At 39.9% G+C, this 15,080-nt stretch overlaps 1 protein-coding gene across 1 annotated transcript in view; it reads right to left on the bottom strand.

Annotated features, from left to right (window-relative positions):
• Positions 1–744: 744 nt before the first annotated feature.
• ppil2 (peptidylprolyl isomerase (cyclophilin)-like 2) overlaps positions 745–15,080 on the bottom strand; it is a 47,738-nt gene continuing 33,402 nt past the window's right edge. The window contains exons 15-20 of the mRNA XM_053480408.1: positions 8,865–8,982; positions 8,685–8,741; positions 5,465–5,537; positions 2,791–2,853; positions 2,504–2,646; positions 745–1,138 (exon numbers count right to left, since the gene is read on the bottom strand). Coding sequence (XP_053336383.1) covers positions 1,036–1,138; positions 2,504–2,646; positions 2,791–2,853; positions 5,465–5,537; positions 8,685–8,741; positions 8,865–8,982 — 557 coding nt within the window. The 3' untranslated portion in view covers positions 745–1,035. The remainder of the gene's footprint in view (positions 1,139–2,503; positions 2,647–2,790; positions 2,854–5,464; positions 5,538–8,684; positions 8,742–8,864; positions 8,983–15,080) is intronic.

Here is a 15,080-nt window from a genome sequence, read left to right on the forward strand (position 1 = left end):
TAAAGACATTCCTGACCAATTTTCACCTGGTTATATAAATACTCTTGGGCAATCCCATCTGTTTCTAAAAATACATTTGGCCAATCCCACATTGCAGATACTATTGGCCGATAACACCTGCTACTACATGCACTCTTGTCCAAGCCCACCTGCTTTGAGAGACACTCTTGTCCATTCCCACCTACCTCTACAGAGTCTCCAGACAAAACCCATTAGCTCCTACAGAGACTCCAGACCAATACCAATCCTTCCTGCTCCCACAAACACTCTTGGTCGATTTTAGTTTCTCACTTTGCCAATGGCCAATTTCCGCAGTCACACTTGTTCTAATCTTGCTCTCTCCTGCAGTTAATTTTGTTTGCATCTGCTCACAAATACCTCTAAATCAAATTACTTGATTGGGTTTCCCAAAAATGTAAATTAATTAGTATTTTAATACTGCAGTGGTACTGAGCCATCACCTCAACACCATAAACACTTTGGGGAAATATTACAGCAAGTGAAACAGGTACATGCCAATTAAAACAAAATGGTACCCACACCACCAACCTACCCTACCCACTTCCTTCATCCCTGATAGATAGAGGGATTTCCAATTGTGAAAATATTATTCATAATAGTAAATCAAAATGATGTGTGCTATTTATCCTCATTCGAGAATGAGGAAGGTGAAGGTCTTGGCAGGCAAACTGCAAGTAGCAATGACTCACACTGCTATAACTTCAAGGATAAAAAACTACACGCTTTGGAAAAGCTGATTTATTGTTACATAAAATACAGTATACCAGTAGACATTGTGAAATATGTTGCTGAAACAGAGAACAAAGGTCATTATAGAAAGTATTTTACAAACTAGAAAGAAAAACATGAGAACTGAATTGTACATCAGACCAGATAATATATCAAAACAGTCATAAATCACTTTCTTTAAGAGATCGCAGATTTAGCTCAAGCAGTCCATAGCATTGTTATGATGTTAAAATGCATTTTGTTCAGAACAGGGCACAGTGATGTTTCCTCATGAGAGAAGCGGCTTTACCAGGAGCTGAAGTCTCCAAATCCTGTCCTGCCTTTAGGCTTCTTAGCTGCTGTCTCGCTGCTGGATGGTTTGCTGTCCTCATCGGCCGCTGAGCGCTTACTGAACACATGCAGGCACAGGCACGTTAACAGCCACGCTTTCACAGTAGACCGCAAGAAAACAGAACGGGTAACGAACGAGAACTGTGTGTGCACAGAAAAGGGCGAGTGGCGCTTATAGTATGTATTGTGGGTCTGTGACTCGTGAGATGCATGAAAGACACACACAGCAGGGTTGCTTATGTGTGTATGAAACCGAGAAAGAAAAAAAGATCAGTCCGAGTGTGATGACTTCACAACAAATTTGGCTCCTATATACTGTGTGTGTGTGTGTGTGTATAGGGAGAGTGGGACAGGAATCGGTGGGGTGCCGCGGGTAATTATACCGACGTCCCACTGTTTCTACAGAGAGGCTCGATCATATCCTGAACCCTTCTAAGCAACACTAGAACCCTGAAACAATCACCTGCACCCCCTAAAAACACGGCAGTGACGGTGGTGACTTAATCGGTTAAGGCTGTGGGTAACTGATTGGAAGGTTGGGGGATCAAGCCCCAACACCGCCAAGTTGTGATTTTAGAACCCTTGTGCAGGGCCCTTAACCCTTTTTGCTCCAAGCCTCTGACACTGGGATATCCAAAAAAATAATTTCGCTGTGCTGTAAGATACATGTGACAAGTAATTTAATCCACCTCGTCCAACTCTAACAATAACAGGAGCTATCCTTAACTTTGTCAGACGCAGGTCGAAGTAAAAGTGCCTCAAGGTTTCCTTTTGTGATATTTAACTTTCTTGACTTACAAATCAAATCTATAAAAATGGTGGTGATAAAAATAATCGGGTTTATTTTTTAAGGCTCATGATTGAATCTCATGATCTGCTAAGGATAGGGTGAAACCTTAGAGCGACTCATCAGGCTGCGGTGTAAAAAAAATTTTTTTTTGAAACAGTTTTGATTCTTTGAAACAGCCCCGACTCCAGCTCTGGCTCCGAGCCCTTCACCCACGAGTCTTTCATCGTGTTACACATTGTGTGGGTGTCCTGTTCACTCAGCTGCTCTGTGCCTCCCTGTCAGTCCGCCTGTGTGTCTGCATCTCCGTTTTGGTCTCCCTCTTTCTGTCTGTGTCTCTGCAACTTTGTGTCTTTCTCCTCCGGTGTCTTTTCATCTTGCTGTGTCAGGATCTTCATCGTATCAGTTTTTTTGACTAAATGTTTGTTTGCGTGTATGTAAGAGGCTCCACCTTAGTGGATCACGTCCCCATGTTATCGTCCATGAAAGTCTCTGTGTCCCTCTTTGTCTGTCCGGCTCCCTGCTTCTGAGGCTCCATCTCTATTTTTCTGTCTCTGCATACCTATTTGTGCACGTGTAAATACGTGTGCGTGTATCTGTACGCATGTAAGAGTGTGTGCGCGTGTGTATACTCACCTGGCAGCCATATTGATATATTTGCCCACTCCGGCTCGGTACGTTTTGGGTTCTTGTTCAGTTTTAGCTTTGCTAAGCGAAGCTGAGGTTTGGGCTCGTTCTTCATCCTGCTTCTGAGCCTCCTTTTCCCGCTCAGCTGCAATCTGTAACACACACACAATATATCAGTCTATGGTGACAGACCATATATTACAATCACTCTAAAGTGACAGATCATATATTATAAGCCCTGAAATCCAGTCCACACTCAAATAGTCAGATGTTAATATGCACACACACACACGAACCTGTGCATCTGCTTCCTCATAAGGATCCACAAACACCGAAGTGCTTATCAGCTTAATCTCAGTCTGTAAAGAGGAGAAAGAGAAAGAGAGAAAAGTGTAAAGGAAAACAAAAGAAAAAAGAGTGTCTCTTACACTCACACACACACTCTCACACATACAATATTATCTGGGAATTTAAGAGGATTTGCTCTGTCTGCTTGTTATTAGTGTCCCATATAAACTAGAATCAGAACTAGAATCCTTGAGCAGGGCCCTTAACCCTATTTGCTCCAGGCGCAATGTATCCTGGTAGACCCTGCCCTCTGACACTGGGATATCCGGAAAAAATTATTTCGCTGTGCTGTAAGGTACATGTGACAAGTAATTTAATCCGCCTCGTCCAACTCAAAGCAGCGCGACTTAACAATAACAGGAGCTATCCTCAACTTTCTCAGACGCAGGTCGAAGTAAAAGTGCCACGAGGTTTCCTTTTGTAATATTTAACTTTCTTGACTTATAAATCAAATTTTTAAAAATGGTGGTGACGAAAATAATCAGGTTTATTTTGTGATTGAGTCTCATGATCTGCTAACGATAGGGTGAAACCTTAGAGCGACTCATCAGACTGCGGTGTAAAAAAAAAAAAAAAAAAAAAAAAAAGGAGAGCAGATTTTCTGAAACAGCCCCGACTTCAGCTCTGGCTCCGAGCCCTTCACCACACCCACAGAGTCTTTCATCGTGTTACACATTAGACGTATATAATATATGTGTTAGTAAACTGGGTTGGAAACAACTGTACAAAACTGTATCCCCTTCTGTCATTTTGACACATGGTCAATAAAATGTTTCTTTTTTTTAATAAATAAATGAATAAATACTTTTAAAAGTATTTCCTTAACCCTATGTATAGTTTTTCAAAGCATGTGCAATGTACTAAAAGACTAACTTTTTTTTAATAAATAGGGAACAGCGGAAAAGCGTTCCCCCTCTTATCCAGTGATGACGAGTTAATTCCCGAGTGATGCTCCAGACACTGATAGCTGAGAGACTAGAGAGCAAAACGGTCCTACTTTCTCTGTGTGGTGTGTGTGTGTGTTCTGCATCATTTATAGCGATGCTAGACATACACAAGCATCTCTGAGCTCATGCAAGCAGAAGGGGTGGATAGCGCTTTCCTCCAAATGTGTTACAGCAACTTGAAAAGTTGCACTGGTACTGTAACTTCATGAGCTTCAGAGGACACATGTAAGTGTGTTCCCTCAGTGGTTGGTAGCTGCCGTTGATGGGCGAGTGTCCCAGCACTGTGGTTCTTCTCCATCTTGGTTCTGGAGCGCCCTTTTTTTCACCTAGGCACCAAGTTATGGGGCTAGTTCGGAACCGGTGCCTCATTTTGAAATAGTTCTTTGTTTTCAGACAGCAAAAGCACAAAAAACCTGGTTCCTTGCCAGCTAGGACAAAGAACTGGGACTACCACGACCAACTAAAAGTTTGTAACCTAAGTAGGGTAGCCATGTGTAGTGTAATGTATCTACTGATAGAACAAAACAAAGGAAATGCAGTCAAAATGCAACAGGTAGCACTAGTAATGAACACTGATCCCAAAGCAGACTCGCAAAGCCAGGAGAACTGCTTGCAAAGTCATGTTGAAGTTTGTCATTGTTGCTGCTGTTGGGTTTGCTGCTAGTTTTTTTGCGCATGGAATTTTTCGGCTGTTAGCATTGCTGGGAAAGTATTCCCAGACACAAATGTATACAGTGATATCGTGTTGCGACTTTCTACCCCATGAAAAAATGGGGTAGCTCAGTGGTTAAGGCATTGGACTACGGTTCGGAAGATCCCAGGTTCAAACCCCACAACCACCAAGTTGCCACTGTTAGGCCCTTGAGCAAGGCCCTTAACCCTCAACTGCTTAGATGTGTAATGAGATAAAAATGTAAGTCGCTCTGGATGAAAGCGTCTCCTAAATGTAAAATTAAGTACCAGACATGAATTAGCACCGGGAACATTGTGGTGGAAAAGGGGTAGGAGACTAGGACTACCCCCTACCTTGTCGATTCTCCTGTTTTCCTTGTTATATTACACCACTTTAATAATTTTTTTTTTTTAAAAAGGCTGTTAATTAGCTGATTAGTTAAACCAGGTGTGCAGGGAGCTAAGAAAACACTAAAACATGCACGGCAGGTGGTCCTCAAGGGTCAGGGTTAAGAGTCATTTACACTGTACTTGGGAAACAAATCTGTTCTGATTGACTCACATGTGCATGGAATTACATCTGACTAAGATGGAAATCAGAAATTAAGCAGATTTATTTATTTTTTTGCTCTCCAAGCTCAGATTCTTAGTGTCGGAAAAAGCAAAATGTAAAGAAATTTTTTAAGAAAAACACACGAGACGTGATAAAAGAAATAGATAAATAAACCAAATTAAAAGGTTTAGCATGTAAAGCTGTGTGAGGCAGGGGTTATTCCTGAAAGAAACCCTCTTTCAGGGTAAAATTCTGAGCGTGAGTCAGTTCAGCTCCTCTGAGGATTGAGGCGACGTTAAAGAAATACCAGCGGGAGCTCAGAGCAGCTGCGCGGCGTCCATTAAAGCATAAAAAACGACTTGCCTCGCTTTTATTAATGACACGTATGCAACTTTATACAGATGAAAACTTTTGAGTGATGAAGGAAAGGAAAAGCTTTGGTCTAAGTACCTTGGGTTTATCCGTTTTAGGATCGCTCTCTACGTTCTCCATGGCTGTGAGGGTCTCGAATCCACCCACCACCCTGACAGAAAGAACAGAAAAATAGCGTTAGTAAAAAAAAAAAAAAAAAAAAAAACCTGATCGACACTGTCTATAGAGAATTTAGACAATTCCACAGAATTAAAAACAGCACCTGGTCTTCAATCGATTATGAGCTAGACTTTGGGATATAAAAAGAAGCGCCAACAAAAGCAAATAAACCAGACATAACATTGGACCGAACGTCCTATGGTAAAATTTAGCAGATCTTTAATTAGTTTATGCATCACTGGCTGCCAATGCATTTTTTTTATTATAATTTTTTTTATAATAAATATAAAGTGTTGACTGGGTGATCCATTTAGCCTTCATCTTACCCTTTGTTAACCTTTCAGTTCTCAACATTTTTAACGGCACGGCATGATGCTGTAGCCCTAGCTTGATACTCATTTCTCAATCCTAAAAAAACAATCATGAACTTTTTCCAACCATCATTTACATCTACAGTACTGTGTGAAGGTCTTAGGCACTGTATTATCTTTACTACAACTGTTGTTCTGTATATCTATTGTCTGTATTATTATGTACAGAACTATTCACTATTTTTAAACATACCATAAAAATGAATAAATAAATAAATACAATTACAGTAGAATATTTGGGTGCCACTTGATCAGTTTTCAGATGGAAACAGAACAAAAACCTAATGTAGGCTCTTGCGAGTTGCATGATAATAGAAAGGGACAAAAATAACAGAATGGTTGTAACATTCTCCAGCACACTCAGTAAAACTAAACAGCTGTTTTACTGTGCAAACACCTGGGAAAAGATGCTTTTGAAAACATTCCTACATAAAGGAAACTTTGAAAGAGTAATAAAATAAACAGTCAATATTTGCTGTAAAAACTTTCTGCTTGAAAATATTCAGGAGTGTTAGATACAGATGTGTACAGTTTTATAAGTAGAACAGTTGTTAGGTTTTACTGAGCATGCTGGAGAATATGCTAAGAGTTCTTCTGGTAACTTTGTCACACTCGCTCCTTTCTATTTTTCTGCAAAACCCAAGAGCTTACATTAGGTTTTTATTTTTTGTTTCCATCCGTTAAAACTGATCCATTATGTAATACAGTGCTGTGAAAAAGTATTTTAAGTTTTCTCCATTTGTGGATGATGGCTCTCACTGTGGTTCGCGGTTAAAAATGCTTTGTAACCCTTTCCAGATTGATACGTCAATTACTTTGTTTCTCATCTGTGAATTTAAATTTATTTTCTTTTAGATTGTCAACAAAGCATGATTTTTATTCATTTATTTATTTTTAGATGTTTAAGCATGCTTTACATTTAAGGAGCAATTATTATTAGCAATTTTATAATAATATCATAATTATTATATGTTATTAAGGGGACTATAACTCACATTAAATTAAATAATCATTTTAATCAAAACCTTATTTAACATTAAAGTGAGTTTGATAATTCTATATCCTTCTGTAATGTTATTTAATTATTTATTATTCAATATTAAATATTATCATTTTTAGGTACTTTAGCTGTCCATTCTGCATTCGGACACAGCCCTGACTCTGTAAACGGGGAAAAAAATAAAGTGGCGCAGACTGCAATATTTCAGCCAATTGGCAACAGGAGGCGTTTATGTTCATGACGTTTTCTATTAATGTGGGTCGGCTAGCCCACATTTCAGTGCCACACTGCACCTTGTCGATATGAATTTTGGGGCAGAACTTCTGAAGAAGCACAAAAGGAAGGGTGTTTTTGTTTTTCTCTAACTAATCAAAAGTGCTTCCTCAGAATCGCTGACTCCTCCTTTAACTTTTGTCACACTGAACAGACCGGAACATCAACATTTACCTCAGAAAAATGTTGGCATATTTCTTGGGAAAGTCTTTGCATATCTAAAAAAAACACCTGTAATTATAATTAGCTGGACTTTGATAGGTTTGGATGTAATGAACACTATCGTCAATGTGGCGTCACAACTCACGAATGCGGATCTTTCAAGAAGCGAAGCAGCGAATAAAACCAAACTGAATCGAGGAAATATTAAAAACAAGAATTTGTTTTAAAACGTAGGTTAAGCTGATCCATCACAAAAAGTCATAGTATTGTTTTAAGCTCTTAAGCTTTCCATATTTTACAGTCATAAACACTACAGTCACTGATGGCTTATTAACTTATAGGAGCTTTATCCAAGACACACACCATGACTCAACTCAACTTCATTTGTATAGCATTTTATCATCAAGTGCCCCAAAGTGTGTCACATAATTAATAAAGTAATATAAAGCTGTAGTCGATGTAATGCTGCCTGAGAAACCCCAAAATACAAAGCATTACAATAATCGAGGCGAGTGGTAATAAAGCTGTGGATGGCTATTAAAAAAAAAATTGCCTCAATTGAAAGAAGCTAGACCGAACCGCAGCACTGATCTGTTTAACAAATTTAAGGCCACGGTCGAAAATAACACCTACATTTGATGCTGCAGGGGTTAACATACTGCTCCAAGGCTCCCAAATCCAGAGGTGGAACTCCGCCCCCACCACTACCAAGATATCGGTCTTTGTATCATTTAAAAAATTATTTTAAAAGATTTTGTGTGATTCTTCAGTGTTGGTGTGGAAGATTTCTTGATTGAGGATAGGCTCAGGGTCAAGGGGTGTTTGACAAGTGTGTGTGTGTGTGTGTGGCGAGAAATGCAGAGAATACAACTATGTGTTTTTTGCTAAGGCTGCATAGTTAGTGCAAGGGTTAGCCTGTTTACACTACAGTATATCAGGGTATGTGTGGACTGAGAGGTGAAGGTGTGTGTGAGTGTGTGAGTGAGTGTGTACAGAAACTGTTGGTCTAGACTAATGTTGATTCTCAGAATTCTTCAGCTTTAGCAAAGGGATTAAAACATTTTGCCAAATGGGCAAGACACTCTAAAAGTGTGTAAGTGCGTGTGTGTGTGTGTGTGTGTGTGTGTCTGGAATGTCCTGGCTGAAGAGTATACATGCTTTTCCCTAGAATACACTTTACACAGCAAACATGACATTTTACTGACATGCTCGAAAGCACACACACACTCACACGGGGCAAGACAAACACACAAATGCACACACACACACAATTGTTTTAAAACACACACGAGCACTGGAAAAACAGTAATAAAAGTTTTTTTTTTTTAATCACCTGCCAAATACGGTGTGTTTTCGGTCCAGGTATGTGCACGAGCGGAAAGTTATAAAGCTAAGGGGAGAAAAAAAAAAAAAGAAAGGGGAAAAAGTTTCATTACTACAAAACAACACAACACAAGATTGACTTTTGACAACCTGAATGAAACGAAACACACATCAGGATTCAAACACTCACAACTGAGATTTGTTAGTGTTGGGCCCGGAGTTGGCCATGCTCAGGACGCCACGGCCGGTGTGAGAGAGATTGGGCTTGAACTCGTCCTTAAATGGCTTGCCCCAGTACGACTCGCCGCCTTTTACAAACACAAACACACACACAAAGAAAGAAGGAAAGAAAAAAAAAAAGGTCAGACAAGAAAAATAACAGACTAATCCCTGTGGGGGGTCATTTATTTATCATCTGCAGTGGTCTAGAAACAGCATACAATACAGACAACACCACATTCAATTAGATTAAATGCGATTAGAAGTGTATTTTTCGTCCTATCATAGCAATAAAAATAATAATACACGATACGGCTGTGAGAAACGGGTTTAATTTACCATAACAAAATATCACAGATGCACTTAAGTTCAATAGACCTGACGAAGATCGTAAAAAAGCCAGGGTCGGAAATGCAAATGATAACCACAGGGTGGGGGGACGTGACAAAACAAAAACAAGGGCATGAGAATAAGCCGTTCCAACTATTAGTGCCGTGTTCGGCTCCTCTGACAGCTGCCATGATTAAAGGCGTTTCACATTAGCTCCTCTCTCATATGAACTGCTGTTATGAATTTTTAAAGAAGTGCTCCAGCAATTTTTAAGGTCATCTCAATTCACTAAAATCTATAATGTATATGTTATCTTTTAGACAGCATCTGGACGTCTCTGGTTCACGTCTGAATGAGCAGCTGGACACTATCCCAGGGAAAGTCGCGACGATAAACTTACAAGGACAGACCAGGTCGACATTTATGTATTACTTTCAACATGTCGAATATATACAGTAGGGTATGTCGGATAAAAAGGATAGTAAGTCCCCGACTTGCGAACAATTCCGCAGACATGAACGGACAAAGGATTTACAAAACATTTAAACGAATCGCGGAAATAACTGCATTTAAATGAGGTCAGCTGACAGTATAATGCGAAACCAAAACACCAAATCTTTTATGTTTCACATTGTACAAAGGTGTGTAAACACACACACACACGTATACACACACACTATTTGATACTCCCCCATTTCTTCATATATTCCTTTTAAAGAGACAGACTTTTATATATTTTTAACTTTTATGGTTTTATTTTTTGTTTAACTCTTCAGGAATACTTCTCCAGGCACTATCAGAGAATTTTTGTGTGTGTTAAGCCACACAGTGACCTTTAAATCACTTAACCATCAAACTTAAGGCATGAATCAGTGAGAAACAGGTGCAGATAATGACAGATGATCAGACCGATGATTAGTATGATTAGTATACTAGTGATGCTGAATTTAATGCTGAGTGGTTGGAACAGACGAGAGGGGAAATGAGGTCGCTCCTGAGGCTGTTACATAAGCAACCTGTTTTTTAAAGGTATTTTTTCAAAGCAGTTTGCAGCCTGACGCAGAAAAAAAAAATTTGTGGATGTTTACGACAAGATGTAGAATTCGGCATCTAAAGCTTCAACGTATTGCAAACCTAGGTGTCATAATGTAAGAAAATCTTACCGAAGCTGTTCATTTCCTATAACAGCAGCTCTGACAGTAGCTCCAGCTACCACTGTAACTAACGCAACCACTCGCTTATTATAGTTTCTATAGTAACGATTTACACATGGTAGTATTTCGTGTTTTTTTTATGGTTTTTCAACGGAGGATAAAAAAATGTAAGGTGTTTTTTTAAAGCTGTAACAAAACAAACTACCATTTTTTTGGATCCTATTACTTTCAAGAAAAAAAAAAGTATTTGTCGATTTGTTAATGACATCATCATGCTTGATTTTCGCCCAAGCTGTGAGCACTCTGACATGTAGGTGTGAGGTTTACTGGAGTGGAGTGAGTAATAGTGCGATGGCAAACACCTTCATGAGCAAAAATCTCCTCTAGGTGTGAGAACATTTCACTCTTAACTCGAGCAAAAACAGACACTAGAATCAGAGGGGAAGATTTTGTGATGAGGGCGGGGGCGTGGCCAAGTGAAGGACGAGAGTCGGGTAAGCGGGAAAGAATTCGCACCTGAAGAGAATGTGGATAATTACTGACCGTGTGTTTTGAGACTGGTTTTTATTTCCAGTTCTCCTCAATTTTTTTTTTTTTTAAGATTTGTCATTGTGAAGTTGTGTTAAAAATAACAACAATAAAAAAAAAAGTCATCAAAAGCATGCAAACTTTTCACAAACGTTTCCCCTGAAACATCCGGTCACGTGACTCATTATAATATCTGAAGATGAAAAACAGAGCACACAATAACGGATTAAGCAAAAAAGGGATGTGACGTGGCATCAAACACATTTTATTCAAAGGAGAGAGGGGATTTTTATTATTTATTAATTTTTTTTACATACTTTGTAAAAATTTGTATGAATTAAGCTTCGGAAAGATTTCCGGCTTCAGGCAATGCTGTAAGGCATATACACGCTGCAAAACAACAACATGTCGACTTCGTAATTATTTAACTCACCTTTACGCTCCCTGAAAGCATTTTTAAATCTCTTATTTTACAAATAAATGAAAAATTTAATAAGATATGCCAAATACAGCTCAATAATAATAATGAATAAACGATTAACAATAGCAGAATTACATTTTCGATGCAGAGTTTAATATTGAACTGATACACCAGTCAAGTTTTGCTTCCAGCGTCAAGATTGCTTAAGACTCTGGAATCTTAAGAAGTCAACCCCATCCCATTGGGAGTGTTTTCCGCCGAAATAAACTCATCCTTAAGACCCCCGAAGCGAGCGGATTAATTAACTTGTCATACTGCCCAATCAAATGCTCGACAGGAGACCAGCTCCCAGCAAGACACGAGTGCATGTGTGTTTGTTTGTGTGTGTCTGTGTATCTTGCCTCCGTGCTCATAACCCAGCAATTCAACGAGTGTTAAATCTGAACGAGCCAAGATTTCTGCCACACACTTATCGCAACGTAAACTCCAACACGTTGCGACCTTTGATTAGCGCCCCCTGCCTCACAGCTTAATAAATCCAATAACATCCTAATAAAGAAGCTGATCTGAGATCAGGCTCTCGCTGGCGCTCTCGGGCAGCTGCCGGGGCCACGCTGAGCCCTGCTCGCCGCTCACACCGGTCTGCCTTTTCAAACGCCGCGTGCCCTCGTAAACATTACCCCGGTGATATTTCTGCATAATTTATGGCCTGGTTGACATTTCCTACCCTCACCATGCCGTGGAGTTGATTAAAAAAAAAAAAAGGGAGGAGGAAAAAACCGTTCCAGGAAGTGGATGAGATTCCCTGTCAGTGCAAATCAAACAAAGCCAAGATAACAAGCTGCAGCCGAGCTCTCGCGCTGTCGATTACATAACCGAATAAACACAGACATGTGAGAGGGCGATAATGTGTTTTGTTGCATTGACATCTGTTCCGAGTTCCTCTTATTTACAGACAAACTCGTGGAAGAGGGAACTGGTTCTATAGGCAGGCGCGCATGCTGTATGCAATGACTTCAGAGCTGACTGACCAGTCTGTCCGCACCACTAACCCCGAGGTCACGCCAGCGAGAAACAAAGGGGCTGACACACAACTATTCGGATCTTATGCAAGTTCCACAATCCACACACACACACACACACACACACACACACACACACACACACACACACACACACACACACACACACAATTCCAATTCAGAGACAAACAACATAAATAATTACAGTATGTTCAATCACCACTTCCTATGCAAGAAACACCCATAAAAAATAAAAATAAAACCATACAAAAAAAAACAACAACCCCCAACTGGGTGTGTGCTGTAATGGGAAAATGATTAATGACAATGAGGCGTGCTGCTCTCTGTACTATGTACTCTTTATCCGTCTATAGTTACATTCTCACTCTCATTTTTCTTGTATCCTGTATAGAGGGTCACAAAGGGGTCCGGAGCCTATCCCAGGAGTCTTGGGGCAGGAGGCAAGGTACACCATGGACAGGGTGCCAATCTATCGCAGGGCGCACACACTTACACTCAGAGGAATTTGAGAATGCCTAATCTGCATGTCTTTTGACTGTGGGAGGAAGCCAGAGTAACCCACCAAGCGGGAAGAACATGCAAACTCCATGCATACAAACCCGAGGTGGGAATCGAACCCTGACCTTAAAGGTGCATGACTATCCACTATTTTTTTTATAATAATAATAATAATAATAATAATTGGTTTGCATCATCACTTATAAATTTTCATTCCACTTACCAAACTCTCTCTCTCTACAAAAGTTACCACATTTGCCTCACACTTTAAGATTTACAGGTTCAAATCTTACCTTCAGTCTGTGTACATCTAGTTTGCATTTTCTTAGGCTCAGGTCAATTATACTAATCTGAAAGCTGACCAGGATGAAAAAAGGAGTGTAAGATGCAATTATACTCTGGCGTTTTACGACAGAATCATGCTCAGTAAAATGGAAAGGACAAGTTTAAAGCCAAATTTAAACAGAAAATGAGTCCAAATTGACTCAGTGTTTTGAGAACTAGTCGGCTTTGTACCACTGATTATGCTGTGTACTTAACAATGGAATTGCTTCTTGTATGTCAAGACAGCACAAACATTAATTTTATTCTCATTCAAGCTCGAGACGATATAACACCAATGCAATCGATCAAGACAAGTCCAAGTTCGAACGCTACTATTCTGCAACAAGTCCAACCCAAGCAGAAAACATCTGGTAATCAGCCTTAAGTCTTACAACTGTCGATAAAGAGATACATGAGGGTTGCTCGAAGATCTTTAACTGCTATAAAATAAGTCATTGACGGCTGACATACAAGAAGCAATTCCATTGTCAAGAACACAGCGTAATCAGTGGTACAAAGCCAACTAGTTCTCAAAACACTGAGTCAATTTGGACTTATTTTCTATTTAAATTTGATCTGGACTTGGCTTTAAACTTGTGTCCTTTCCATTTTACTAAGCATGATTGTGTCGTAAAACGCCAGAGTATAATCGCATCTCACACTCCTTTTTCCATACCGGTCAGCTTTCAGATTAGTATAATTGTCCTGAGCCTAAGAAAATGCAAACTAGATGTACACAGACTGAAGGTAAGATTAAAAGATTAAATCAGGAGACTAAACTGACAAGGTGAACAATATAAGGCTTGTACTAATACTAATGTGAAAGTGGGCACAACTTATTAAGAAAAGGTACTACTCAACATGGCAGCACGGTGGCTAAGTAGTTAGCACTGTCACCTTGCATTTCCAGGGTCCAGACTCGATTCCCGCCTCAGGGTCTGTGTGCATAAGGTTTGCATGTTCTCCCCGTGCTTGGTGGGTTTCCTCCGGGTACTCCGGTTTCCTTCCACAGACATGCAGGTTAAGCTAATTAATGTTCCCAAATTGCCCTGTAGTGTAAGTGACAATCAGGCATTGAGCTGGCAACCTGATGCCGTAAAGTAACTGCCACAAACAACAAATACTCTCGAGGGTGGATAGCATGTGGACGTACCAAAATACTAAAAACTACTCGCTTGTGATGGAAGCCATCTTTAAACCCTTCTCTCGTATGATGGTCTTCCATTTTGTGGTTTGACTTCAGTGCTGGTTTCATCCATCATTGCACTTTGCTCTTGTCATCTCTGTAGACATTCTGTAGCGCGGTGGCAGACCATAGGACACAAAGGGGATTTTCAAAAGAGGATCCAAGAGTTGGGTTCAACGATGGCGCAAATGCATGGCTAGTAATGACTATGTTGAGTAATACCTTTGAATAGAGGAAGAGTCACACTGCCAACATGTGCAGTTCAGTTTGTACAACCTACGTCAACCAAAAAGGGAGGGGGTGTTATGCTCACTTTCAGTACAGCCCTTATGCAATAACAAAATACAGGTTGATTTCAGACATTTGGCTCGAAGGCTAAACATAGCCATTGGGCTTGCTCATACTTGCACATTTAACGACTGCTTCATATCAGCTAGTCTGTGTGAATCTCCAGCTTTAAGAGCGTTTAATTGTTAAATGTTAATCCACATTCTTTGATGGCCTTTTTATTACATGATGTCACCTCAAAACATAGTCTACGACATCATTAGGGAATGCAGCGTTACGCCATGTGGCCTGAGGTAAAACAAAACACGAGTCGGGAAAAACAATTACACATGCTTTGTTGTGAGCTAGCAATGTGGGAATTATGGAAATAATTTAATCTGCCATCTTTATCCCTCCGGCATGCTTTAAATGTTAA

This window comes from Clarias gariepinus, chromosome 21, assembly GCF_024256425.1.
Source record: "Clarias gariepinus isolate MV-2021 ecotype Netherlands chromosome 21, CGAR_prim_01v2, whole genome shotgun sequence".
NCBI classification, from domain to species: Eukaryota; Metazoa; Chordata; class Actinopteri; order Siluriformes; family Clariidae; genus Clarias; species Clarias gariepinus.